Below are 27,279 nucleotides of genomic sequence, written 5' to 3'. Positions count from 1 at the left end.
GGGAAAGTAAGACAGAAGAGTGTTCTGTACTTAGACAAATAAACCTAAAAGGAAACTTGTAAAACAAAGATAAAAGTCGTGAGGATAAAGGTGTGTAATCTTTGAGATAACTAAAGTTGAGTGTGAATGATCACAGGGATAATCTGGGGGATAAAATTTGAGTTTTTAGTTTTTGTGTTCCTCTTAGGCAACAAAATTTATTTAGCAAACAATGTAGAAGCAGAAAATCTTCGACGTGAAGTGGACCTAAGTGGTCAAGTAGTTTGCGCGGTGCACAGGAATCTACTATTTGGTATTCCTGACGGGTAATTATCTAGTTTTTGCTTCAACATCTCTAGTGACAGAAGGGAGAGTCTCTAATTTCATAAGGCAGTTCCTTCTTTTGTTGGACATCTGAACAAATTAACATTTGTTGATTTTAAGACAAAATTGGGGCCGGCCCCGTGGCTTAGCGTTGAGTGCGCGCGCTCCACTACTGGCGGCCCTGGTTTGGATCCCGGGCGCACACCCACGCGCCGCTTCTCTGGCCATGCTGAGGCCGCATCCCACATACAGCAACTAGAAGGATGTGCAACTGTGTCATACAACTATCTACTGGGGCTTTGGGGAAAAAAAGAAAAAGAAGAGGATTGGCAATAGATGTTAGCTCAGAGCCGGTCTTCCTCAGCAAAAAGAGGAGGATTAGCATGGATGTTAGCTCAGGGCTGATTTTCCTCACAAAAAATAAATAAATAAATAAATAAGACAAAATTGGTCTTTTTTTTTTGTTTCCGTCCCCCACCTTGTGTCTGTCTGTCTTTTTCTCTCTGTGTCTCTTACATGACAGATCTGCACTTTAAAGAAAGCCATTAAAATTCCCTTGTGTTTTCTAGGTTAAATATTCTCCATTTTCTCAACTATTCCTCATACAACATGTTGTTCTAGGTCATTCTTTAGCCTAGTCATCCTCTTGTTTGTCCTACTGTTTTAAAAACTCCATCTTTATCCATGACGCTCAGAACTAAATGTAATACTAGAAAATGTCCCTCTTCTCTTTGACTGTGTACTTGTGTTCTGCAGTTTAACTTCACGTTGACATTTTTGGCAGCCACCTAGCTCTGCTGAATTTTGTTGAGTTTGCAATGAGTTAAAATCCCTAGCCTTTTTCACATATTCCATTGATAACCTTTAATAAACTTGAATATTTGAACCTTATGTTTGTAGTTATGTCTCCCTCGTAATTTCTAATATTTATTATGTTTTCTTTTGATTCTCCTTGCTGTATTTTCCCCTTGTGAATAGTCTTTTCAAAGAACTGGCTTTTGGTTTCATTGATTGATTGCTGTTTTATTAAGTTTTCTTTCATAATTTTCTGCTTTTATTGTAATTCCTTGCTTTGGGTTTATAACTTTCCTCCTAGCGTTTTTGAGTTTGTGCTTTTTTATTAATGTATGCATTTAAGGCTATCGGTTTTCCTTAGAGTATCATTTTAGTTGAATTCCCTTGGTTGTATTCTTTTAATACTTTGTTGTTATTATACCACTGATTTCCTCCTTAATCTAAAAGACTTTTTTTTTTTAATTTATAAGGAGATAGTTTTCCTCTCATTTCATTGTTGTTTATCTAACTTATTATGTTATGGCCAGAAAATGTGACCTTATGTGATTTTTTTGTCTTTGAATTTATTAATATTTTCTTATCACCACATAAACAGTCAATAATAATGTAAGTTGGATGTGTTTGTGAAAAATGCACATTCTGGATTTGTTGGATATACAGTTCTATTTATTTTTCTTTTTTCTAGCATGTTAATTGAGAACTGCATTCTTTATATTACTTTTCTTCAACTATAGATTTTAGAAAGAGGTATGTTTATCTCTCTGATTGTGGATTTATTAGTTTTTTCCTGAAATTTTTAAACCTGTTTTTGCTTTGTGTGATTTGACGTGATATTATTTAGGTATATCAAAGATAGATGTTTCTAGTGGATTGTACCTTTTGTCAATAGAAAATATCTTTTTTGTTCCATTACTTGATTTTTAATTTGAATTCCTTTTTATATGTAATATATAGGTTTTACATGTATGCTTATCTTTTTTTTTAGCATTTGCCTAGTGTATCATTTTCCATCCCCTAATTTTCAGCCTTTTTATGCTATTTCATTATAAGGTGTGTCTCTTGTATATAGTACATATCTGATGATATTTTTGTCATTTTACCCAGCTCGAACCCCATTATTTTAGACTGATGGTTCTCTTATTTTTGCCCCATATTCTGCAACCTCTAAATCCATTAACTCCCATCTTGTAATTATCTGGGATTTTAATTTCAGAATATTTATTTTAAAGATGATGGATGCTCAGTTAATTTCAACCTGCCTCTGAGTTTTACTTGTTTTTTTGCACTGTTGATGTTTCCCTTACCTGAGTTCCTTCTTAGGGTCTTTTGCTGTCTTGTACCTGTAGTATATCTTCATGTAATTATTTTATCAAGGGTCTGTTTCTTCAGACTTTGCTCAGAAGTAATATCTTTATTTCTCTGTCTTCGTTGATTGCTGGTTTTTCAGGCAATAGAATTCTACACTAAAAATAAGTTTTCCCCTGAACTTTGAGGATATTGTTATTTATTTTAGCATTCAGTATTGCTGATGACAAGTCTGATGTCAGTTTAATTCTTATTACTTTGTAGTTAAATAACTTTTTTACTCTCTCTAAGTTACTAATATTTCCTCCTATTGGTTTTAGCCAATTGAAATCTTAACACAGTATGTCTAGGTGTTAAAAAAGTTTTTTTTTGCTTGTTTTAATTTAGTCTGTTTTGGTAATCAATAGGCCTTTTCTATGGAAACTGTGTATTTTTTTTTAGTTCTGTGAATATTTTTTTCTTGTTTTCTTCTCTCCTTTTTTCTAAAACTCTTCTTCAGTGAAAGTTGTTGCTTCTGGGTATGTCCCCCATGTCTCTTGGCTTTTCTGTTTTTCCTTTGTATAATATTTTGAGAGAAAATCTGGTCTTGGTTAACTAGGTCACTTCAGCTGATCTATGCAGCTCATATTTTGAATTTCTAAGATTTCAGATTGATTTATTTTTATATCTGCTTGTTCTTAAGGGTGAAATAACATCCCATACACTTTGAGGATATTTAATATAATATTTTAAAATGTCTTCTGTTCATTCTGCTGCTGATTAACAGGTTATTTGTTTGGGGGATTTGGCACCTAACCTTTTTAATTTTATTATTCTTGATTGTATTTATTTTTATATTTGAGATTTCCCATTTTACTTAGGGTGGATGCTGAGTCAAGTGATTGTGAGGGGGTGGAGAAGTGGTACTTGCTGCTCATGAGATATGCTGGGAATTTGTCTTTTGGATGGTGGCTTCCCTTCCCTGTCTCTTCTGGAGTTTAGTGTCTCTGTGGATCATTACCCTATCCACATTCATAAATGTCACTGCTGCCCTGGCTTAGCATTAGCATGGAGGAGATTGGTGAAAGTCTAATAAACTTGATGTTAAGATACAAATTATGTGAATGTGTTTTTATTGTGAAAATTAAAACTAGCATAACAAGTCTAAGTGAAAGTCTAAATTTTTTTTTTTTTTTTGTGAGGAAGATCAGCCTTGAGCTAACATCTGATGCCAGTCCTCCTCTTTTTTTGCTGAGGAAGATTGGCCCTGGGCTAACATCTGTCATCTGTGCCCATCTTCGTCTGCTTTATATAGGACACCACCACAGCATGGCCTGACAAGTTGTGTGTTGGTGTGCGCCCAGGATCCAAACCTGAGAACCCTTGGCCCACCGAATCGGAGTGCGTGCGCTTAACTGCTATGCCACTGGGCCGGCCCTGAAAGACTAAATTTATATTCCCTTGTCTCCCCAAAGTGAACTACTGTAACTGGTTTGGCATTTATCCTTCCAGACTTTAAAATATCATTTGCATGCATATATAAATGTTTAAAAAATACTATTTTGTGTTTTAAAACTTAATGGCATAAAAACTAGAAACATTTATTGACTACTTATATATCTAGGTACTTTCTATCTATTATCTCATTTAATCCCTATAACATATTTATGAGGACAGGGATTATTATAGTCTTAGTTTCATAGATGAGGATACTGAGGCAAGGAGAGGATAAATAACTTAACAAGGAAATGATAGTACCGCTATTCAAATAGGTATGCCTGGCTGCAGCATTTGCAGTATAAGTACTAAGAGTTCTGCAGCTGCTTTGTTGTACACTTTATATTCATGCCCATGAAAGAGATCTGCGAGATTCTTCTTAACTTCTTAGTGTTCGTTAGTGTGGATGCTCCAGTGTTGTTTTAAAAACTATTCTCTTAGTGATGGATATTAAATTTGTTTGTTTTTTGCCATTCCAGTGCAGCAGTAGGTATCCTGATACATTCCCTTTTTTAAACATGTTAGTGTATCTTAAGATAGATATTTCAGAGTGTCTTTGGTGTGTCAATGTGATGTCCTGTTCCTGCCTGTTTGCCCTTAAAAATGGTTTTGACAGTGAACTCTTCTACCAACAGTGTGTGAGACTACTCATTGATGTATATTACTGCTAATCATAAATAGCTGCCAATCTGATGTATAAAAATATATTCTCATTTTGTTTTGTCTTTCCCTGATTGTTAGTGAAGTTGAACATCTTTTCTTATATTTGTTGTTTTATTAGTAGCCTAAGTTTCTTTGTTTATTTTTCTTTTGAATTATTTGTCCTTATTATATTTACTCATAGATGTTCTTTTTTGTTCTGGATACTAATCTCATATCACTATGCTTTCTATTTTTCAAATATTTCTCAAAATTGGTGGCTATTTGTAGTACTTTCTATGCCTTTGAAGTTTTCTGTTATTTCATATCTACTCTATTTGCTATGGTTCTCATGCTCAATTGCTATTTTGATCCATTCTCAACCATTTATTTCAAAATCCATGTATTCTCTGTTAATTTGCGATGCTTTTACTGTTATACATTATATTCTTTTATTGCTTGTGTCTGTCTTTTGGATAATTTATTGCACTCATTTTTTTATACTTATGATAATAATTATGGCTTTGTCATATGCTCTCACATCTGAGAGGGCGAGCATCATTTTTTATTACTTTTGATTTTCAATTTTCTTTCTACGTTTGCCATTTTTTTCCTTTACAGATTAACTTTTAGAAGTTTGTCATGATACAAAAATATCTAGGTGACATTTTGGTTAGAATTACTTTTAATAAGTTTTATCTGAGAATAATTGTTTTTTCTACATTGAGTCTTATATCCAGCATAGCTCTAATATTTCACATATTTTCATACCTCTGTGAATTTTTTCGTATATATTAATGTTTCTAGGTACCTTTTTTTTTGCTATTCTGAATTAAATGTTTTCTTCATTGTGTCTTCTGACTCTCAGCTCTTACTGCTTTTGTCAGGATTTCTAGAACTATATTGAAGATAGTATCACACTTTTTTTTTTTTTTTTTTGATGGAAATGCCTATGGTATTTTACCACTAAATGTGATGTTTCCTGTTGGTTTGAGGTAGCTTTTATCAGATAGCTTAAGGAGCAATCTGTTATGTTCTTTTTATTTTTATCAATGAAGAAGTGTTGAAACATATTCAATGCCATTTCAATTTCTGTTGAAAAATGACAGTTTATTTTTGTAACCATTTCAAGTTGTTAATAAGTTTCTGAATATGCTTAATTTTTTAATTATTAAAGGTTTAAAATTGAAAAACAGTGCAGTTTGGGGTAGAAAATTGATCTTTTCTTTTAGTAGTTAACCAGGCATATAAGGATAAAGGAATTGGGAGAAAATATATAGTTTCTTGTCTCCTGGCCTTAAAGATCCAACATAGAAAGTCTAGGTCATTTCCCACAGGCTGCTGTGCTAGTCTCTTTTAGGGCTATTTTTTACACGGTGTATTTATTGAGTCAATTCCTATACCATTAACAGTCATGTGGCTAATCTTACGTCTTCTGTTGTCTAGTAGAATTGCTTCAGAGTCTTTATTTCAACATTAAAAAGATGATAAAAAATTTAGGAGAGCAATATAATAAATATTTCGAAATACCAAAATAAGGTCCTTGATCTGAATTTGTGAACCCTTGAAAAGAGCTTGGTGGCTTATTACATTTATCATTGTATTTCTTTGAGATATTTTTTTTCTTTTGCTTTTCCTTTCTTTCCTGTTCTTCATTTTTTAAATTCTGGAGGCTCTAGGCTCAGTTAAATATTTTCATGTGGCAGAGAGCCAGATTTCCAATAGCCCTGAACTCAGCATGTTGCTGTTGCTTAGCAACTACTTGTGTAGTCTTGTGGATATAACTGAATTATAAATAGGATTATGAGCAGAAATTCAGTTGAAATTGAGATTGAAAAGAAAGGCATACTCATTTTTCTGCCTTCCCATTTGAATTTGAGTGATTCTTTATGCAGAATCAGTTTTCAGAAATCTGGCTCATAAAAATTGGGAGTACTAACCCTATCAAGAAGACAGTAAGGGCTCTGTAGAGGTCTTGTTTGTAATTACATATTTGAAAGCATGTTTTTGATTATTAGGATTAAACAGTCTATCTTGGTGAGATGGCAGTGAATGGAAAATAGAGAACTCGTAATTTTCATAGTCATTCATGCAGCGAGATATCTATACATTGTATTACTGCCTATTTCTCTTCCACATTTACATTAAAATCTACATGCATTAACACTTTAATCTTGGGCTATATTTTTGTACATTTAATCACATTGTTTCTTTAGAGTGTCTTAAAAATTGTCCTATAATAGTGACCATGTAGGCATTTGATAAATATTTACTACATGAATAAACCAAACCAATAAATAAATAAAGTCTTTATCATGCTTCAGTAAAGCAGTGCATTTTGGAGTGGAATGTATTAAAATTTTATTTAAGAATCAAAACTTAAAGAATGCTTTCAGTTCTTCTGATTTAATTTCCATTTATTTCAGATGGAAAACTTCAGACCTAAAGATATTAAATGATTTGCCTAAGCCAACCCCCCCATCTTTGTTTTTTCTTCATCAGTCTCTCTTACTGATACATATCTAGAAGCTCTTTTTTTGCACTCATATTTCATCAGTTTATACAAATTTAATTGTAATCTGTAATTTATAATACAAACGTACATCTGAATTCAGTAACAAGCACAACTAATATGAATAGGTTTAGATGAGGGCAGAAGAAGATGAGATCTCATTGTGTTTGTGGTTATCAGTCAATATGTTTATTGAATGGGTAGAGAACGTTGGCTCATTTGGTATGATGGTTAGGAAGAGAGAGGTTAGGAGAGGTTAAGAGGTTCATTTCCAAAGTATAGTGTTTTTTGTCAGATCTCTGCAGATTTTTTTAGATTCTAAAATATGAAACAAAATGATAATTCTTGGTTTTAGAAAAGGAACTCTGTATTTCCTTAAAATACATCATAAACTTGATAATAGCTTCTGACAGCCTAACCTGTGAAACTAAGCTTCTTAGGAACATTTGCCTGAAACAAGAAGATTATATTCTTATGCATTGTTTGCCAAGAAAATTTTAGAATGGGAATGTAATTTTTCTTGTTTTGCTCTTTGGGGAAGTGGTGGTCCATTCTGAGTTTTATGCCCAGGAGAGATCTTGCTATGAAAAGCATAACTTTTTTTCTTAAGTTCTAACCGAAGTTCTAACATATTCCTTTGGGATATGAAAGAAATTAGGGTTCTTCCTTAAGTTTAGTTAGGTTTGTTATTAAAATTAGACCTCTATACACATTGGCTAGGGCCACAGAACATCTGGCTCCCAACTGACGTTTTAAACTTCTGTGGGTTCTGGGAGGGAGGGCTGGGAGGGGGAAGAGAATGGCGAGATGGAGGGTGAAATTTCTGGAACTATCTAAATTTCTCCAGGGCATTTTAGTTGCTGTACTAATTGTTAGCACAAAGGTGCTTTTGATTATTCAGTCTCCTCAAAATTTAGATTGGTATGTGATAAGATGTGTGACTACTTTGAATAATGTTCTGCAAACATAATGCTTTTTTTGTTCTGTTGAAATTAAACTGACCAGTATACTTAAAACAATATATATATAACTGCTTTAAATAATACCTAAAAAAATAGGAAATACTGAGATTTAAATTTCAAGTGATATTTGACTTATATATCTGGAATTATCAAATAATTTTTCCCTCTTGTACTGCCTTGTTATCAAAATCTGACCCAATTGTTATATTCTCCCCCATTAATTATAACTCATAGGTTAATTCATACCGCTTTCTTTTATGATGAGGCTCATAGTTTATTTGTTCAGATAAATAAACCAGATCTGTGTACCTATAAGATTTAAGTAATCTCGAAGATGTGAATACAATCGTAGTTAGATTTCGTATATCCAAGTCAACATATGAATACAACATTAAGGAAAATAAATAAGACAATAAGCTAAATAACTTTTCATCCAGACTATTGTTTAAAATAATAGTATTTATGTTTTTAAAAGCTTGGTTAAACTTAATTTTAGAATCCAACTATCTTCAAAAGTGTAGATTAAAAGGGTATATTACTCAATGGATTGCTCATTTGATTTTTCTCCATCCTTCGCTGGAGCTCTTTTTGTTACTTAAAACTGTTGTGCATTCCTATATGTTTTAAAGGCATTGTTTCTAAGCTTTATTCATGATTAAAATAAGTCCTTTACATATAATTTTTCATAATTAAATTTTTAGACTTTCCTAGTATCAAATATATGAATTCATTTTGCATTTTGTATAACTGTCAAAGGAAACCTTTTAAAATTAATTCATCATTTCATTAAACCACATTGATGAGAAGGGTGTGATTATAGAAATGCAGAGAACATGTACTTTGATAAATAGCATTTGTTTTAACATGACTAGATTGTCTAAGCAGCCTTTTATTTCAGCAGCTATAATTTAAATTCTTGAAATTAAAAAGTTGGGTTTTTTTTTTGATTTGGTCATTTCTTACTTGCCCATTATCTTCATAGGTATCACATTAGACTGCACATTGTTTGCCATCTTTATGAATTAAAATCTACTGCAGAGTAAATTTGTAATGTACAAAGAAGCATGCATATTAAGCATTATTAGGTTGGAAAGTTAGAATGAGGAAATATATTCTGTTATTTGAGTGATAGAATGAGAAATGTCAGGTATTGTCAACTGTAACATTACCACGCTTTAGGCAAAATTGAAAAATCAAAAATAGCAGTATTATACAAATTATGTTTTTACATGTTTAACTTTTACTTGACATGAACAATAAGGTCATTTGTTTTCCTCACTGACAGGAATTATTTTATTTTGACTGAGAAAACAGTTATTGAATGCTGACTATGTAGAAGACCCTCACTACTGTATGTTGGAACAAGATTGTGTTAAAAATGAGTAAGGCATAAAATCCCCACCCTATTTAGAGATGTGCTTTGATGAGTTATTTAATCTTTGTATTTTTAATACACAGTAAAGAGTCTTTTACCCATAACTCAGATTCCCAAATAACTGCAAAGAAAAAGTACTAGAAAACAGTGCAGTGCTTTTCAGATTTTGAGAGACTTGAGAGAGCTTTGAATGTATTAGAATTGTGATTCAAGTGCTTCATTATTCTCCTGAAAAAAGAAAAACACTTAAATATATATGTACGTATACACACATACATGTACGTATACACACATACACATATATATAAATACAAGAACATGGACAATGAATGGTATGTAACTTGAAAGTGGGCCGGTAATTTAGCTTAGCATTCATTTTTCTTTAATTGCCACATAGTAAGAAAAGGTGCCAAGTTAATATTTTAGATGATGAAATGCAAGGCACATCTTTTTCCCCAAGAAAATAAACTGTTTTTGCTATTAGTTTTGCTCTTATATTCACTTCTATTCTGAAATTCATACTAGCTTATTGTTTCTATTTTTAGGTTGTTGCCAGGCAGATTTAAAATTTCTCTTCTTATGGTTGCCCAGTATCTAGCTTTCTGATTGGTTTACATGAGCCTGCTTTCTTTAGCCAACCACAGTGACTATGCAAATTGTATTTCAGTTTCTGTTGCTGTGAGAGAACTGTTAAGATGGCTGCAGGGGGCTCCCTTTAGGGTATGTTTATTATTTTAAAGAAGATTTTCATCATTATGTAGTAATAAGAAAAAGTAGATTTCTTTCAAAATTATATTTAATTTTTTGAAATAGGAAATCAGACTATCTAAATAAGTTTCATAAGGCTTGAAAAATGCCTCCCTTGTGTCAGAGTTGATTAGTTTTAATGGTGCTATGTATTGCACTGTCAGAGGCAGCACTATGTGTAAGTGGGTATATGTTCCTTTTTGTTAGTAAATAAGATCCTGACTCTCCAAAACAAGGTTGTCCTCTGTTTGTAAACCTGCTGTGTGTGAAAATGCCAGCATGTCAGTTTACAATTCTGTCAAAAATATTCTAGATTACTACCTTTGCTTCCTGAAAAAATAATTTAGTTCTCATTTAAAAATTATTTTAGAGGTTAGTTATATGTATATAGCACATCATTCTTTTAGCCAATGTTTATTAAGTGTATACTATGTGCCAGGCACCATGTGCTCATTAATATTATACCAGAATACTTATTTTATTTTTCGTTCTTTTGTTAAATGACCTCTGAAGCACATTGTAATGATAACAGCATATTTTAAGATGTTTTCTGACAACAAAGCTTTGGAGACTTAAAATGTATTAATCTTATCCTAGATACATGATGAGATGTGCCAAAATGTTTCATTAAACAATATATAAATATAGGTATTAAAGTCCATTTATAATAATTATTTCTAAAAAGATACATTTAAAGTACTGGCAAATACAGTAAACAGTGGCAAGACATCTTATTGAATAAAGACAGTATTGATAAAATGTGACAAAGCCATATGTAACTCCAGATAGTTCAGTAAGTATACCTCATCTTAAAACAAATTTATCAACGTTAATTACATATAAGGCATTTTGGTTATAGTGCCAGTTTATAATAGAGGAGAATACTTCTATTTCACTTAAGACTTGCTAGTTTTTCTGATAAAAGATAGTTAATCGCATTTTCCATGTGTAGACTTTACTAATATTTGTACGTGGTGTCTTCATCTGCACCATGTTCAGTACTGTTTTTTTTTTTTTTGATAAAATTTGTTTTGTTCCTTTATTTTATGACTATCTCATGCCCATTACTACCATCCTGTGAGATAAACATTCTATAGAATTATGTCCCATGTAGGACATGGAAAAAGAGTAACTGACTTATCTAAGATGAGCACATAAAAGAACAAGGCTGCTGTTATTTCGCATATATTGCCTTTCATCACCTGTATAGTTACAGATACACTTGTTGGCCTAGAAATGTAAACTTCCTAAAGTATGAACCAATACTCAGGCCTCTTGGTATAGTTGTTTGTCCATGTTGGAAATGTGACCCAGTAAAGGGAGGTTAGGTTAAAAACAAATGAAAACCAAAATAGTCAACTGCAGTTCTTTTATTTTTTTTTTTTAAATAACAGACTTATTGAGATATAATTTGCATACGTACAATTCACCTGTTTAAAGTGTACAACTCAGTGGTTTTTAAAATATTCAGAGTTGTACAACCATCACCACAATCAATTTGAGACCGTTTTTATTACCCCATAAAGAAACCCTGTTTAGCAGCCACTCCTCATTTCCTCCCAACCCCCCAACCCTAGGCAACCACTAATCTGCTTTCTATTTTTATAGGTTTGCCTATTCTGGACATTTCATATAAATGGGAATCATTCAATATGTGGCCTTTGTGACGGGCTTCTTTCACTCAGCATGTTGTAATGTTTATCAATACTTCATTCCTTTTTATGGGTAAATACTATTTCATTGTATGAGTATACCACCTTTTATTTATCCATTTATCAGTTGCTGGACATTTGAGTTGTTTTCACTTTTGGTTGTTTTCTCATTTACTGTATGGATGGATCTTAGCAATTATATTAAATGACTTCTCTGGTTGTTTTCACTTTTGGGCTGTTATGAACAGTGCCTCTATGAATATTTGTGTACAAGTTTTTGCATGGACATATGTTTTTATTTCTTTTGGCTATATACCTAGGACTGGAATTGCTAGATCTTATGGCAACTCTGTTTAACATGTTGAGGAACTGCCAGAGTGTTTTCCAAAGTATCTGCTCCATTTTAGCATCCCACCAGCATTGTATGAGTATTCCAATTTCTCTGCATCCTTCCTAACACTTGTTATTTTCTCTCTCTCTCTTTTTTTTTTTTTTTTTTTTTGTGAAGACGATCAATCCTGAGCTAACATCCCTGCCAATCCTCCTCTTTTTGCTGAGGAAGACTGGCCCTGAGCTAACATCTGTGCCCATCTTCCTCCACTTTATGTGGGACGCCGCCACAGCATGGCCTGACAAGTGGTGCGTCGGTGCGTGCTGGGCTGCCAGCAGCAGAGCACGAGCACTTAACCACTATGCCACGGGGCCAGCCCCTATTTTCTGTCTTTTTGATTGTAGTGATCCTGGTACATGTGAAGTATTTCAGTGTTGTTTTGATTTGCATTTCTCTGATGACTAATGATATTCAGCATCTTTTCATGTTTATTGCTTATTGGCTTACCTTTGGAGAAATATCTATTTAGGTCTTTTGCTCATTTTTAAATTGGGTTATTTGTTTTTTTCATTGTTGAGTTGTGACAGTTTTTATATATTCTAGCAGATACAAGTCTCTTATCAGGTATATTATTTGCAAATATTTACTCTCATTGTGTGAGTTGTCTTTTCACTTTCTTGGTGGTGTCCTTTGCACCACAAAAGTTTTTAATTTTGATCAAGTCCAGTTAATCTATTTTTTTCTTTTGTTGCTTATATACATTGCCTATTCTAAGATCAGGTAGATTTATATCTATGTTTTCTTTTAAGATTTTAAAGTTTTAGCTCTTTAATTTAGGTCTTTGATCCATATGGAGTTAATTTTTATGTATGATATGAGATAGGGGTCCAAAGTAATACTTTTGCATGTGGCTGTCCAGTTGTCCCCACATTATTTGTTGAAAATACTATTCTTTCCTCATTGAATGGTCTTGGCACCCTTGTTGAAAATAAGTTAACCATAAATTAGAGAGTTTATTTCTTGACTGACAGTTCTATTTTATCGATCTATGTGTTTGTCCTTTTGCTAGTAGTACCCCACTCTCAGGATTACTGTAGCTTTGTAGTAAGTTTTGAAAATGAGAAGTGTGTGTCCTTCAATGCTGTTTTTCTTATTCGAGATTGTTTTGGCTATTTTGGGTCCCTTGCATTTCCATATGAATTTTAGGATCAGCTTATCAGTTTGTGCAAAGAAGATAGCTGCGATTTTGGTAGGGGTTGCCTTGAATCATTAGATCAATTTTAAGAGCATTGTCATCTTAGCATTAAGCCTTTTGATTCAAGAGTATGGGATGTCTTTCCAATTATCTAGGCCTTAGTTAATTTCTTCAACAATGTTGTGTACTTTTCAGAGTATTAAGTTTTGTACTTCTTTTTGTTAAATTTATTATTTTTGATGCTATTGTAAATGGAATTGTTTTCCTAATTTCATTTTTGAATTCTTCATTACAAGTGTATAGAAATAAAATAGATTTTTTATTTATTGATCTTGTATCTTGCAACCTTCTAAACTCATTTACTAGTTGTAATAATTTTTAGTGGATTGCTTATGATTTTCTATATATAAGATTTTGTTATCTGCAAATAGAGATAGTTTTACTTTTTCTTTTCAATCTGGATGACTTTTATTTCATTTTCTTGCCTAATTGTCCTAGCTAGACCCTCCAGTCAATGCTGAATAGAAGTGGTAAGAGCAGACATTTTGTCTCGTTTCTGATCTTAGGGCGAAAGCTTCCTGTTTTTCACTATCAAGTATGATCTTAGCTGTGGGTTTTTCCTAGATGCCCTTTATCAGGTTGAGGAAACCTGATAGTTTGTTGAGAGAGTTCTGTTATTATTTGCTAAGATGACTTATGGATAAGTTATTTTTTAAAAGATAATTGAATATTTAGGAACCTGATGGTAATACTGTTGTAGCTAACATAGGAACCAGTCTGCAAGCTGGTGAAATGGAGAGTCTACTATCAGATCTCATTTACTGTATGGAGGGGTCATAGCAATTATATTAAATGACTTCTCCATTTTCAAAGAGATAGAGAAGAAAATTGTGGCAAATACCGTATAGTTTATTGCTTAACATTCTAATAAAATAGAACACCCTATGGTAGCAAAATTTAAAGAATAAAATACATAAGAAGAGTGCCTATGCTAATGAAAACAGCTCAATGCTGAATTGGTTGTCTGGTTGACGTTACCAAGTTAAAGTTATCATCTGTGTGATGGAATGCATGATAGCAGCATGGTTATTGATATATTAATTCAGATCATATGTAAAGTGGAATTTATATAAATTGTCACTTAAATAAATGAGAAAAGAATATTCCTTGGTATTGTGTCTGACATATAATTGCTCCTTGCTAAGTGTCAGTTCCTTTTTCTCCCTTTAAGGAGTGTTTAGTTAATGAAAAGGAGAATTCATAATATAGAAAAAGTATAAGGTATACCTGGGAATAATAAACATCAAATCCAAGATTATGCTTATCTTTGTGTTAAGGAGTTGGGATAGAGAAGGAGGAGCATGCTATCTGGTAGTGTTACACAGAAGATTTTGTTGTTTTTTATTTCTGATGTTTTATTTCTTATCTGAATGATGAGTACACACATGTTCATAATATCACACTTTATGTCTTACTGCATGTTCACAGTATTTCCTAATGAAAAATGAATTATCAAAGAGCATAAGTATAGCTAGACTTAGTAAAATAATACAAAATTTAGGCCAGAATGGAATTTAGCAAGCAACTGATATAACCTCCTCAGTTTTACAGTGGAGGAACCTGAAACCTAGAGTTAGGTTTATTTATCCTGTGTCGACTGTTATGCTAATATTAGAACATGGAGTAGACCCAGTTTTGTTAGTTTAGAAATCTTCGCTATGCCAAGTTTTTAATGATTATATATTTTTAAAATGTGGTAGATCCTATGATATTTCACTGTTATTCTCCTTCCTGTAGGAAGATTATACAGCCCCACCTTTTGCCATGTGATATAAAGTGTTTCGCCATGGGAGCTTTTTACTTCTCCACTCCCTTAATGTATAACTTGGATTTAGTCAATGGAATGTGAGTGAAAGTGATGTATACTATGTCTAAGAAAAAGCTTTAAAAGTCACATATTGTATGGTTCTGTCATCGTGGTGTTTTTCCTCTGCTATAAGACCTAGATTGGGTGTTGGGGGGGTGCTGCTCCTTCAGCCTGTGACCTAAATGAAGAATGTTATGAGCTAATAAATTTTTTCTTGTTACTTCATTATTACGTAGTAAAAGCTGACTGATATAGAAAGTAAGCTCTCCACTCTTTCTCATTAGATTGAGTCAATAAGAAAAGTAAGAGCTATTTTCTGGCATTAGAAGGATTTAGATCTTTCATCTTCTTGTAAATCATTCTGGGTGTTTTAATTCACCCAAGCAAAGTGTGAAAAATACATTTGGACAAGTGGTTTCTTAAACTTCTGAGGAAATAAATACATGGTCTTTTGTAACTTTACTCATTGTCCGCATAGGTAGTGGTAGAGTTTATGAGTGGGGCAAACTAGTAGATAAGGCCCTGATGGATAACTGGCTAATTTTCTAAGGGGATGTAGTTTGATAAATGTGTTCTAAAATGGCGTTTATTGAATCAGGTCAGTTAGTTTTAATTTGCCTATGTAACAGAATGATCCCAAAAATATTCTTGGAGAAGTGATTTTTAAGGTATCTTGCGTTATTTCATACAGACCACTCTAGAATTTCTCAAAACATAGCAGTGAATGCAAAAACAAGTTAAACTGTAGGGACCATGGTGGTTTTGATGTAACCAAAATTTCAAGAGCATGATTTTGCTCCTGCTTTGCCCAAGGAATTGTTAGTAAAGCAACTCCCTATTTTCTTTGTTGTTATTTTTTTAAATTTAGTTAGGGGATGTGCCATTCCACATTTTGATAGCCCAGCTAATATAAGTAGGTTAATGACAAGCAGAAGGGATTATTTGTTGAGGTGTCAAATATTATGATCATTCAATCCTTTACTGAATTTGTGAGTATTAGATAAGGAACAGATTTTACCAATTAATGTTTTTTTTTTTAAGATGATAGGATAGCTATTGACAGTGTTTTTATGCAATTGAGAGAGGAACCATAGCATAGTAGAATTGAAGAACTGTCAATTGTAGGGGGCTCTGGATCCTCAAGTAAATATTGCCAGTGCTTTGTGAGTGACTGGGAAAGAGAACTTCTAGAAAGCAAGAGAATATGGAAGCATGATGAAAATCTTTGTGAGATTTTTAACAAAAGTAGTGAAAGTAGTGGTTATATTTTACTACAGTTTTAGAAAAATAATAATAGAGATGACAAGATATCCAGTATTTAAGGTAAAAATTTAGAAAATCTGTGTAGTAAATTTGAGCAGCTGAGTATCAAAGTGGATGAACTATTGCATTATCAGTTTCACCGGTCTCATTAATGGGCAGTCAACAGTAAAGCGGATTATTAACATTTATTGTGCAACACACTGATTATTCTTTATGATTTTATATTCAAGACTATCTCAGAATTCTCAAGTAAAATTTAGGAGTGCAAAATGAAATCACACAGTTCTCAACGGAACATGGGGTTCTTAAAGAATCCAGTAGCAGAGTTGCATTTCTAAAGAGGCTAGTAATCATCAGTATAAAGTGATTATTTAAGAGTAGGCCATTATTAGTCAGACCTATTGACTAATATTTATTTAAGCTATTTAACAAAAACTCAAATTTGAGTAAAAACTATTTTTAGCATTCCATTATTTAGAGTAACGTTATACTAATGTCATTTAACAGCATGAATATAATTGAAGTGCCTGTGTCAAAGATAGAAGTGTCAAGTCCACTCAAATGGCTTTGCTTAACATTGTGCAGGTTTTTCTGAGTTTTATTTTTAAGTATACTTCATCAGGTATCCATAACTTTGAATTAATGTAGTGTTTGTTTGTGCATGGGTTTTGAGCCAACAATCCTGGTACTTCCTGTTGTTTTGTTATATAAGGCTGTTCTTACCTCGTTTATTTAATCAGAATAATCCTACCGTAGACCTGTTATTCAAACAAAGAATCTGGGGGTATATTATGAATATATTTCAGTTTCATTGTTCGCTTTTATTTTCACGTTCTTTGGATTCTTGTTAGAGCACTTGCCCTCATCTGCTTCCCTTGTTGCTGGGCAAGGTTTGTGACGCTGATGTGTGATTGGTTTTAGGCAACTAGGGCTTTGAGCCAATGAGACAGTGAATTTCAGTTCTCTCACAGGACTGAAGCTCTGAAGCAGCTGCTGATTTATTTTTCCTATGGGGAGATTATATAAACTAAGAGTATGGCTGCAGCAAGCTCCCTCTTGGGTGTGTTTGAAAAATTACAAGGTTTGTCTAACTGAAGGAGGAAAAATGAGGTTTATTTTTAAAACATGTTTACTAAGAAAATCTGATAGTTTGTGAATTTGAGAAAAAATATTTTCTGATGACAGATTTCCTATTTTTATTTTATAATTTTACGTTTAAAAGACTGTAAGAAAAATTTCCCTTCAGTTTACATGACTATTGACTGTGTAATCCACACATTTGCTTTAATGCTTCAAAAGGGAGAGCTCATATAACCTTTTTGTAACCTGCTGCGAAAGGCAGTTAAGGAGAAAAGGATGTAGTAATTGTACTTATAACGCTTAGTATAAATTGTCAAGAATCAGATGTTTTAATTTCATTAGATGAATCAAACTAAGTCACTTCAGTGCAGTAGACAGCAAAACACTTTATAATGCTATCCATAGTAAACCTTTGGGGCCAGAATACTATTAATTTTTAGGATTGGAAATCTATAACAATAGTGATAGGTGGGTATGAAAATAATCTTGTTAGTTATTTGGATTAAAGTTTTGCCGGATTTTTAGTTGTATATGTTTTATAAATGTTAAGGACTAATGGAATTTTTAAAAGAAATTTACATTTGATTTTGGTAGATTCTAACCCATTGTGTAGAAAAGTATGTTCTTGTTATGTATTGTCCATGTTTGATTCTTTATCCAGGTAGGGAATTATTTATTTTTCTGGAAACATTCATGGACATTTAAAGGAAGATAAAACAGCATAAAAGATGTAAATCTTATTTATTTTTTTATGTGATATATTTAATGCATATGATGTGGATTTAAGATTTTATGCAATTATGTTCTAGATTACTTATATCAGACAAAGAACCTCATTGAAGTATTGCGGATCCAGGTTTTAACTATGTTTCCCTGACCTTATTGTCTGTCTCCTGTTGCTGGGCAGGAATCAGAATGCGGGCTACTGATTGGCTGAGTTTGTGAGCAGCTCTTGAACAGCCACTTAAATTCTTGAGCTTTTTGAGCAGGCAGATTGTAGGCTAAGACATTACAGCTTTTGGTAATACTTCCTTTTGTTGTTTTATAACTGTGATCTCTTTGCTAGAAAGAAGAGTGAAAGGAGTGGGTGGAAGAGGGTGAAGCAGAGAAGAAAATAATGGTTTCACTTAAAGAAGAGGCTCATTGGGCTTTCCTTAAAAATAATTTACCCAAAATTTGAAAAAAATTTCCAAGCCATAGAGACTTATTTGCAGGTAACACTCCCTTCTTGGTTACTTAAATATAAATTCCTTTGGTAAAGGTGAAGCCCTTGTTATTGCTGTAGAAAGATTTTATTAATGATGGTATTTCCCCATAGTTCTTGAATCTGAATATATAGAGTAGGGACTTAAAAATACATTTTTTTGACTATCTTTGTCCTGAAAAAACATTTTCAGGAGAAAGTAGTTAAATCACATTTTACACTTTACTGTTAGGTATGGCAGACATTTTCTGCTGTAAAATATAAATGCTTTTTCCTGTGAAAATGAATTTCAGTCATGTAAGAGCTTCATGATTTTAGTGTTCCCACCTAAAGAAATATTTCTTTTGTAGAATAGTTTTGTGAATGGCATCTCAGTTCCATGTGATGGTATTTAAAATGATTCTTAGAAATGTTTTGTTCCGGTAATACAGCCATGGAGACTTGTTTGCAGGTAACACACCCTTCTCTAATGGGTATCTTTCTTAAATATAGTTTGCTTATGCAAAATAGATTTTTAAAAACTTACTGTTGATTGGTTTGCACAGATATGGCTGAACTAGTTTGAACTGGTTGTTCATGCTACTTCCTTATTGCTTTGTCTGTTTTTCATTATACTTAGAACCCATAAAAGATCTGGTAAATGACTGTAGTGTGCTCCCTTGTGGGTATAGATGGTAGTTATTCTGTAATTCTTTGTACAGTACTTTATTATTACTGAATTGAATGGCAATTTTGTTGATAAAACCAGCTTGCTTGGATAATATTTATTTTTATTAAATGTTATTTGGTGGTGGCAATTTAATATTAAACATGATGTTTACATGTTGGATTTTCTAATTCATATACAAAATACCAAAAATACTTAAGAGAAATTTGTCTCAGATTCTCTAGTTTATACCTAAAAACGTTCTGAATAAACATAGACAATTATGATAATAACATTTATTGAGTGCTTACTATGTTCTAAGTGCTTAATATATAGACTCTCATTTAATCATCACCACAACCTCTGTGGCAGGTACTGGTATTATTTAGTTTCAGGTAGCTGAAATGAAACATTGAAATGTTAGGTAACTTGCTCTGTGTCAGTTAGTAAGTACATGGGAGAGCTGGAATTTGAATCCATGTTTTTGTCTGCAGAATTCATGTTCTTAATGGGGTTACTAAAAATTAGGAAAATATACTTCTTTTTAGAGGAATGTATGCTTTTAATGCAACTGGCAATACCTGCCTGCTATCCATATAACAGATGAGCAGTGTAGGTATTATGAGGTCAAAATCGAAAAGAATTGCAGTTCAGTATTTGAAAATACTTTTTTTTCCAGTATTTGAAAAATATAGGTAACCTTACTTCTTATATTATAAATTGAATTATTTTTGTATGTTTGGAGTCAGCAGGGAAAAGTGACTATAAAATTTGCGTTGTATCTTCTTTGCAGAAAATTTTTCAGTTAGCATGAGTTTGGAATGGATAGTGGGTGGGAAAAAACTTGTTTAAATTTTAGACCGCAATTAATAACCCTTAAAATAGTGCCTATGATATTTTTCCATTGAAATTTCTGTTCGATTGAAAGATCATTTTTATAATTAGTTTTTACTCAGTTCCATAATTTAAAAGGCTAGGAAGACTAAGAAATGTATTGTAAGTAATTGGCTTAAAGTGAAAGAATGAATGCCGAATGTACCACAACCCAGAAGTACTGTGACAAAGTGGTAGGTTCTCAAGCTGTTTTGGTCTCTAGGCAATAGACCAGGCTGTTGTTTTATGCCTTTCAGCCAAAGGAACAATGGGACAGTAAGAACACACCTGTAACTGAACAAGTTGGGTTTATTATTTGTTGCAGTGAGGGAGAATGCTCACCATGGGGAAACTGTGAGGCACATCAGTAAGAGACTGTTAGAAAAAAACCCTAGTATACGATTTGGTTGTAGTATAGAATAGGTTGGATTATTTTGGGGAGGATTTGAAGACGTACAGCCTCATTCCGGATTGGGTGCTGTCAGAGTTTGGGGTCAGTTCTGTGCTTGGGTATTTCAATAAATTTTATCTATAGGGAGGACAGACTACAGTGAGAGTGAAGCTGCAGTTGATAAAGCTGTCACCAAGCCATCACTTGGTCAGAGAGGGAGATGTTTGGTATTTTATAGGTTGCACAGTGACCTTGTCTAATTTGAATGTTGAGGTGGTTTTATGTCCAAAAGGAAAACAACATGGCTTAGCTGTAAGCATCAAGTCAGTTTATAATAACATTGAGGCCTAACTGGGAGCCTCAGATAAATTCTCAGATGTCAGAGCCTGCTTTTTTTCCTTCTCCAGCCAAAGCAAGTGTCATTCCCACTGGTAATGGTGATGGTAAGTGAATATCCAATATGAAAGCAGGTTTCTTCCTCCTTTACCTCTTAGTTCTTAAAGGACTTTTATTCCACTACAGAATGATGACAGTGTCTTTCTCCAGGACCAAATCCTTGCCCTCTTTTGTTTGCCTTACTGCACTGGCTAGACGTTAACATAGAAATGATGACAGAGAGCATCTGAGTCAGTGTTGAGTTTTTGTCAAATGAATGAATATTCTGTATTTGTTGAGCTAATCTTTTGTTTTCATCCTCTGTTCTGTTAATGTGGTGAATTACACTGCTTGAATTTTTTTTCTTAAATTTATTGTCTCACTGTTCTGGAGGCTAGAAGTCTGAAATCAAGGTGTTGGCAGGGCCGTGCTCCCTCTGAAGGACATAAAGAAGGATCTGTTCCAGACCTCTCTTTCAGTTGTGGTTTGTGGCAGCCTAACTCCAGTCTGCACATGTTCTCCCTGTGTGCGTCTGTGTCCAGATTTTCCCCTTTTTATAAGGACGCCAATTGTATTGGATTAGGACACACCCTAAGGACCTTATTTTAACTTGATTACCTCTGCAAAGACTCTATTGAATTTAAGATCACATTCTGTGGTATTGGGGCTTAGGGCTCTAATGTATTTTTATCAAGTGGACACCTTGGTTGAGTCTGAAATAAAGCCATAATGCTTCATGACACTCTCTCGTAATCTACATTGCTTGATTTTTGAATATGAAACCAATTTTGTATTTTTTTAATGAGCTTCATGTGGTCATAATATATTACCTTTTAAAGAAACATGCTTCTAAATAACTCGTAGATGAAAGAAGAAATAACAATGGAAATTAGAAAATATTTTAACAGAACAATAATGTAAATAGGATATATCAAAATGTGAGATGCAGCTAAAGTAGTGCTTAGAGGGAAATTTATAGCTTTACGTGCGTACATTACAAAATAGGAAAGATCTAAAATTAATGATTAATGTTTAACATGTTGAAGAACTGCCAGACTGTTTTCCAAAGCAGCTGCACCATTTTGCAATCCCACTAGCATTGCATGAGGATTCCAGTTTGTCCACATCCTTGCCAATACCTGTTATTGTCTTTGGTTATAGCCATCCTGGTGTGTGTGAAGTGTTATCTCATTGTGGTTTTGATTTGCATTTCTCTGCTAACTATTGATGTTGAACATATTTTGATGGTTATTGCTTATTGGCTATTGGCTTATTGGCTATTTGTATATCTTGTAGGGAAATGTCTGTTCAAGTCCTTTGCCCATTTTTAAATTGTGAATTGTGTTACTTTTATTGTTGTTGTTCAGTTGTAGCAGCATTTTATACTTTCTAGATGCAAGTCTCTTATCAGATACATTATTTGCAAATCATGTATTTGCAATATATTAAAAAAATACTGCAATATATTAAAAAAATAAGTCAAAATAAAAAAATAATAAGTCAAATATTTGCAAATATATGATTTGCAAGTATTTCCTTCTATTGTATGAGTTGTCTTTTCACTTTCTTTATAGTAATTTCTTGTTAATATATTTATAGTTGTTAATCTAGATATGCCTGGTTGCAAATGTAATCTTTCTTTACATGTTCCTTAATTGTCCCTTCTTTTTTCCCTTATCTCCTTATCTTTTCCCATTCCCCTACCACTTTCATTCTCTGGTACTTTTATTTTTCTTTCTCTGTATACTTTTTTACTTTATCAACTTTTTTAATGCTTACGTGTCTCCTCCAGACTCTGAATCCAGTAGCTGACTGAAAATGAAAACTAGAAACTAGGCACTTTTTTTCTAATACCTCCTAGTAATCGATCTTCTATGGACTGTACCTATTATCAATTTTATATTACATAAAACCAATAAATAGGAAAATTAACACAAAGCAAGGGTTAGTCATTATTTCAAAGTTACATGAAGTGCTGCTTGGTTATAAGATCAGTTTACAGTAAGTCTGTAATTAGGTAGCTTCTGTTTAATCAACTATTTAAACTCTCTCTTTTTCTCTTTTTCAAGGTTCAAAATGGATGGTATAGAAGAACCTCAAAAAAAAGTCTTTAAGGCTCGAAAAACGATGAGAGTGAGTGATCGTCAACAACTTGAAGCAGTGTACAAGGTCAAAGAAGAACTGTTGAAAACTGATGTCAAGCTATTAAATGGCAACCATGAAAATGGAGATTTGGACCCAACCTCACCTTTGGAAAATATGGATTATATTAATGCCAAAGAAGAGGTGAATGGTATTGAACAGCTTTGTTTTGACTCTGAAAAAAGTAAATCAGAATGGAAAGAAACACCCTGTACCTTAAATATTAATGTAAAAAACAAGCAAGATGATGATTTAAAGTGTGAACCTTCATCTCCTAATAATATAACTCCTGAACTAGCCTCTAAACTGACTGCTGAACCAGCTTCTGATCCAGCCTCTGATGATCTGGCTATTGGAGATCCAGCCTCTGGAGATTCAGCCTCTGGAGATCTGGCTTCCGAAGTATTAGCCTCTGGTGATCCCACCTCTGGTGATCCCGCCTCTGGTGATCCTGCCTCTGGTGATCTCGCCTCTGGTGATCCTGCCTCTGGTGAACCTGTCTCTGGTGAATCCATCTCTGGTGAATTGGTCTCTGGTGAACCCGTCTCTGGTGAGCTGGTCTCTGGTGAACCGGTCCCTGGTGAACCAGTCTCCAGTGAACCAGTCTCTAGTGATGTGGCCTCTGATGATTCAGCCTCTGGTGATCCAGCCTCTGGAACATTGGCCTCTGAGGATCCAACCTCTAGTGATCTGGCCTCTGGTGATCCAGCCTCTGATGAACCGACTTCTGATGAACCAACCTCTGAATCAGCCTTTGATCGCACCTTTGAACCAACTTCTGTACCAGTTTGTGAACCAGTTCCTGAAACTGACAATGTAGAGTTTAGTAGCAATAAAGGTGATAATTTTCTTGAAAAAAATAGGGATGATGAAAAATTAGACCAAATTTTCTCATTTGATGAGAAAAATAAAGTTGATAGTAATCTTGACGCTGATGGAGAAACTCTAGAAACAGATGACACAGTTATTTGTTCAGATCTACCTCCTGAAAATGAAAAGAAGGTGGAGAAAGATGCTATCATAGAACCTGCTCTTGGAGAGGAGGCTATATCTAGCAGTATGGAAATTGACCAAAGTGAAAAGAATGAAGATGAGAATTGTGCAGAAGACCTTCCAGAAACCATTAGTGAAAATGTTATGAAAGATAACAAAAATGAGAATATCTTAGAAAATACAGATTCTTTGGAGACAGATGAAATCATTCCTATTTTGGAAAAACTTGCACCTGCTGAAGATGAACTTACTTGCTTTTCTAAAACTTCTATCCTTCCAATTGATGAGACAAATCCAGATTTGGAAGAGAAGATGGAAGGCTCTTTTGGTTCACCATCTAAACAAGAAAGTAGTGAGAGTTTGCCAAAAGAAGCCTTTTTGGTCCTCTCTGATGAAGAGGATATTTCGGGTGAAAAAGATGAGTCTGAAGTTATATCACAAAATGAGACATGCTCTCCAGGTTAGCATTTTATTTAAATTTTTAAAGATTTTGATTAACTTTAATAAACTGCTTAATAAAACATTCTTATAAAGTTTTAAATTTATTTTAGTTGCAAAGAAAGTTGAGAATGATGGTGACTAGAATGATCTCTTAACTTCATAGATTCTTAACTTCACAGAATTCAGAATTACGAAGTATCCACTCTCTGAGCAGTGTTATGTGAAGTGCTAAGAAGGAAGATAAAATAAGTAGGAAATATGGCCCCTGCCCTTAAAGGGCTTATAGTCTAGAAAGAGAGATAAAATAGACCAACATAACACTATGAGATTACAGTTTCAAATCAATGCATAATTGAGCAGAGTCCTCACAATTGTTCTTGCTATCGTTTAGTAACTAAATAATTTAGAATCTAAAAGCCTACTAGTTTATTTGCTTCAAGAGTAACAAATTATGTTTTACAGTTTTCCCGTTGACATCTGGTTCTTTTAACATTCTTTGTCTGGGGAATGGCACAACTATTGCCAGAGGCCAGAAACCTTGAAACCTGATTATCTATTTGATGAAGACTTCATCCATTTCCTTCCTCAGCCCTCTTGTTTACCCAACCTACTCTCTTCCCCCCTCATTTTCTGAATGATCTCTATAACCTAAATCTCTTTTATTTGATTGTAGTCGTCTCTTTTGTTAGATCCCTATTACTTTTAGGTTAATTCCAAACTCCTTATATAAAAGGTATGTAAACTTGATTATTTGCTCAGTGCCTGTCTTTCTCATCTCTTTTATTATTTCTAGAGAAAAAGGAAAGAAAGAAAAATCCTACTTTGCTTTTTGGTCAAACTCAAACATCATTCCTGTATGAAACTTTCTCTATTCCTTTCAGACTGGCGTCAGTACTTTTGTGTTCCTATTGTATCACATTCTCTTATACATAGAGCTCTGTGAGAGGAGTGACCTTATAGCATGAAACACAGCATCTGGTTTCTGGTTAGTTCAAATTAAAAAAAAATGAAGCAGGCCTAGGAGACATAGAGGATTTTTTCCTCAATATATCATATCAGCTTTTGGAAGTAGAGTTTTTTTTGTTTGTTTGTTTGTTTGTTTGTTTTTGTGCTAAGGAATATTAGCCCTGAGCTAACATCTGTGCCAGTCTTCCTCTATTTTGTATGTGGGTCGCCACCACGGCATGGCTTGATGAGTGGTGTAGGTCTGCACCCAGGATCCAAACCCGCGAACCTGGGCAGCAAAAGAGCATGCGGAATTTGAACCACTCGGCCGTGGGGGCAGCCCCCTAAGCAGAGATTTTTTTTTATTATTAAAAGATGACTTCATTTCCAAAGAGCATTTATTCATTCTTTAAACCTGTATAGAGAGACAGGCCAGGCTTTTCTTGGTTCTAGGGGTTTAGAGATAAAATATAGTACTTGCCCTCAGGATGCAGACAAGAATTAAAACCACGCCATTAAACACAAGGCTGTGAACACAGTAATAATGTTAAATTGGTATTCTGGGAGTTGAGAGGAGGATAACTTTATGAGACTATAAGATTTATTCAGGAAAGCACTTGCCTTTCGCTATCTGTATAACATAGGATTTTAATGAAGATAATTTCTCTTAATGGCAACTCCATCCTGCTTGCTCAGGCCAAAAACCTTAGAGCCATTTTTATTTTTTTCCTTCCAATCCATATCCATCCATCAGGAAATCCTGTTGGCTCTACCTTCATAATAGATCTGGAATGCAGTCTCTTACCATCTTCAATGCTTCTGCCCCTGCTCTGAGCTACCGTCATCAGGCCAAAATAATGCCTAGATCATAGTAAGTGCTCAGTAAATATTTGTGGAGTGAATGAATAATTGGTAATAAAGGTATATCATGGAGGACCTTGTTTACAATCCTAAAGCATTCTGATAGCACCGGGGAGCCACTGAATGATTTCAAGCAGAGGAGAATGACATGGTGAAATTTACATTTTGGAAAGATAATAGGTAACAATGTTTAGGGTGAACTTCACTCATTCATTCATTAAATATTTATATAGAGAGTGGTATTGGGGCAAGTCCTTAAAAAAACCCTTTGGTAGTCTGTATAAGAAAGTCATAGCAAGTTGCAGCTTATTATTTAATGAATTTATGCATTTTACTTTTGTGTCTTGTTATTGGAGACCATCCCTCCCAAACAATGCTGTTAAATGCAAAGAGATTAATATTAAGCTATCCATGTTACATACTTTGAAAATTCAAAGTTGGGTTTATTTTTGGGTACTTTTAGACTTGTATCTGATTGTGTACTATTAGCAGAGTAAGTTTGGTAATAGACGTAATTTCTTAGCTGGTAACTAAACTTTTTTTTTCTGTCTCCCTCCTGCCCCACCCCAAAGGAAATTTTGTGTACTGTGGGTTGAAGTATAGTTTCTTCATTGGTTCTTAAACTGTATTCTGTTCTGTTTATATGGTAGCAGAATCTGTTAACATGTCATATTTGTTGCTGTGCACCTGCTAAGGTATTACTTTCTTCAGATTCTTTATTCTTGACTAATTTTTAATGTTTTCAGAACACAGAATTATAAATTAGAAATTCTGAAGTCTGACTCTTCCCTCTTAACTATTAACACTTACGTGTTGTACTAATAGGAAAACATAACCCTCTGTCATTGCAGATGATTCTTTTGCAAATTTGTTTTAAATATAACAGTTATGATGGGTATGAGCAGC

General features: G+C 33.7%; 1 protein-coding gene across 4 annotated transcripts in view; it reads left to right on the top strand.

The window, feature by feature from the left end:
- ATF7IP (activating transcription factor 7 interacting protein) overlaps positions 1-27,279 on the top strand; it is a 119,191-nt gene that overhangs the window by 26,762 nt on the left and 65,150 nt on the right. For all 4 annotated transcript variants that reach the window (XM_058558721.1, XM_058558720.1, XM_058558719.1 and 1 more), the window contains one exon: positions 23,061-24,586. In XM_058558721.1, the coding sequence (XP_058414704.1) occupies positions 23,068-24,586 (1,519 nt within the window). In that variant the 5' untranslated portion in view covers positions 23,061-23,067. The remainder of the gene's footprint in view (positions 1-23,060; positions 24,587-27,279) is intronic.

This window comes from Diceros bicornis, chromosome 17 (assembly GCF_020826845.1).
Source record: "Diceros bicornis minor isolate mBicDic1 chromosome 17, mDicBic1.mat.cur, whole genome shotgun sequence".
NCBI classification, from domain to species: domain Eukaryota; kingdom Metazoa; phylum Chordata; class Mammalia; order Perissodactyla; family Rhinocerotidae; genus Diceros; species Diceros bicornis.
Note: the sequence above shows the minus strand (reverse complement) of the source record. Positions and strands in the feature narration are given on the sequence as shown.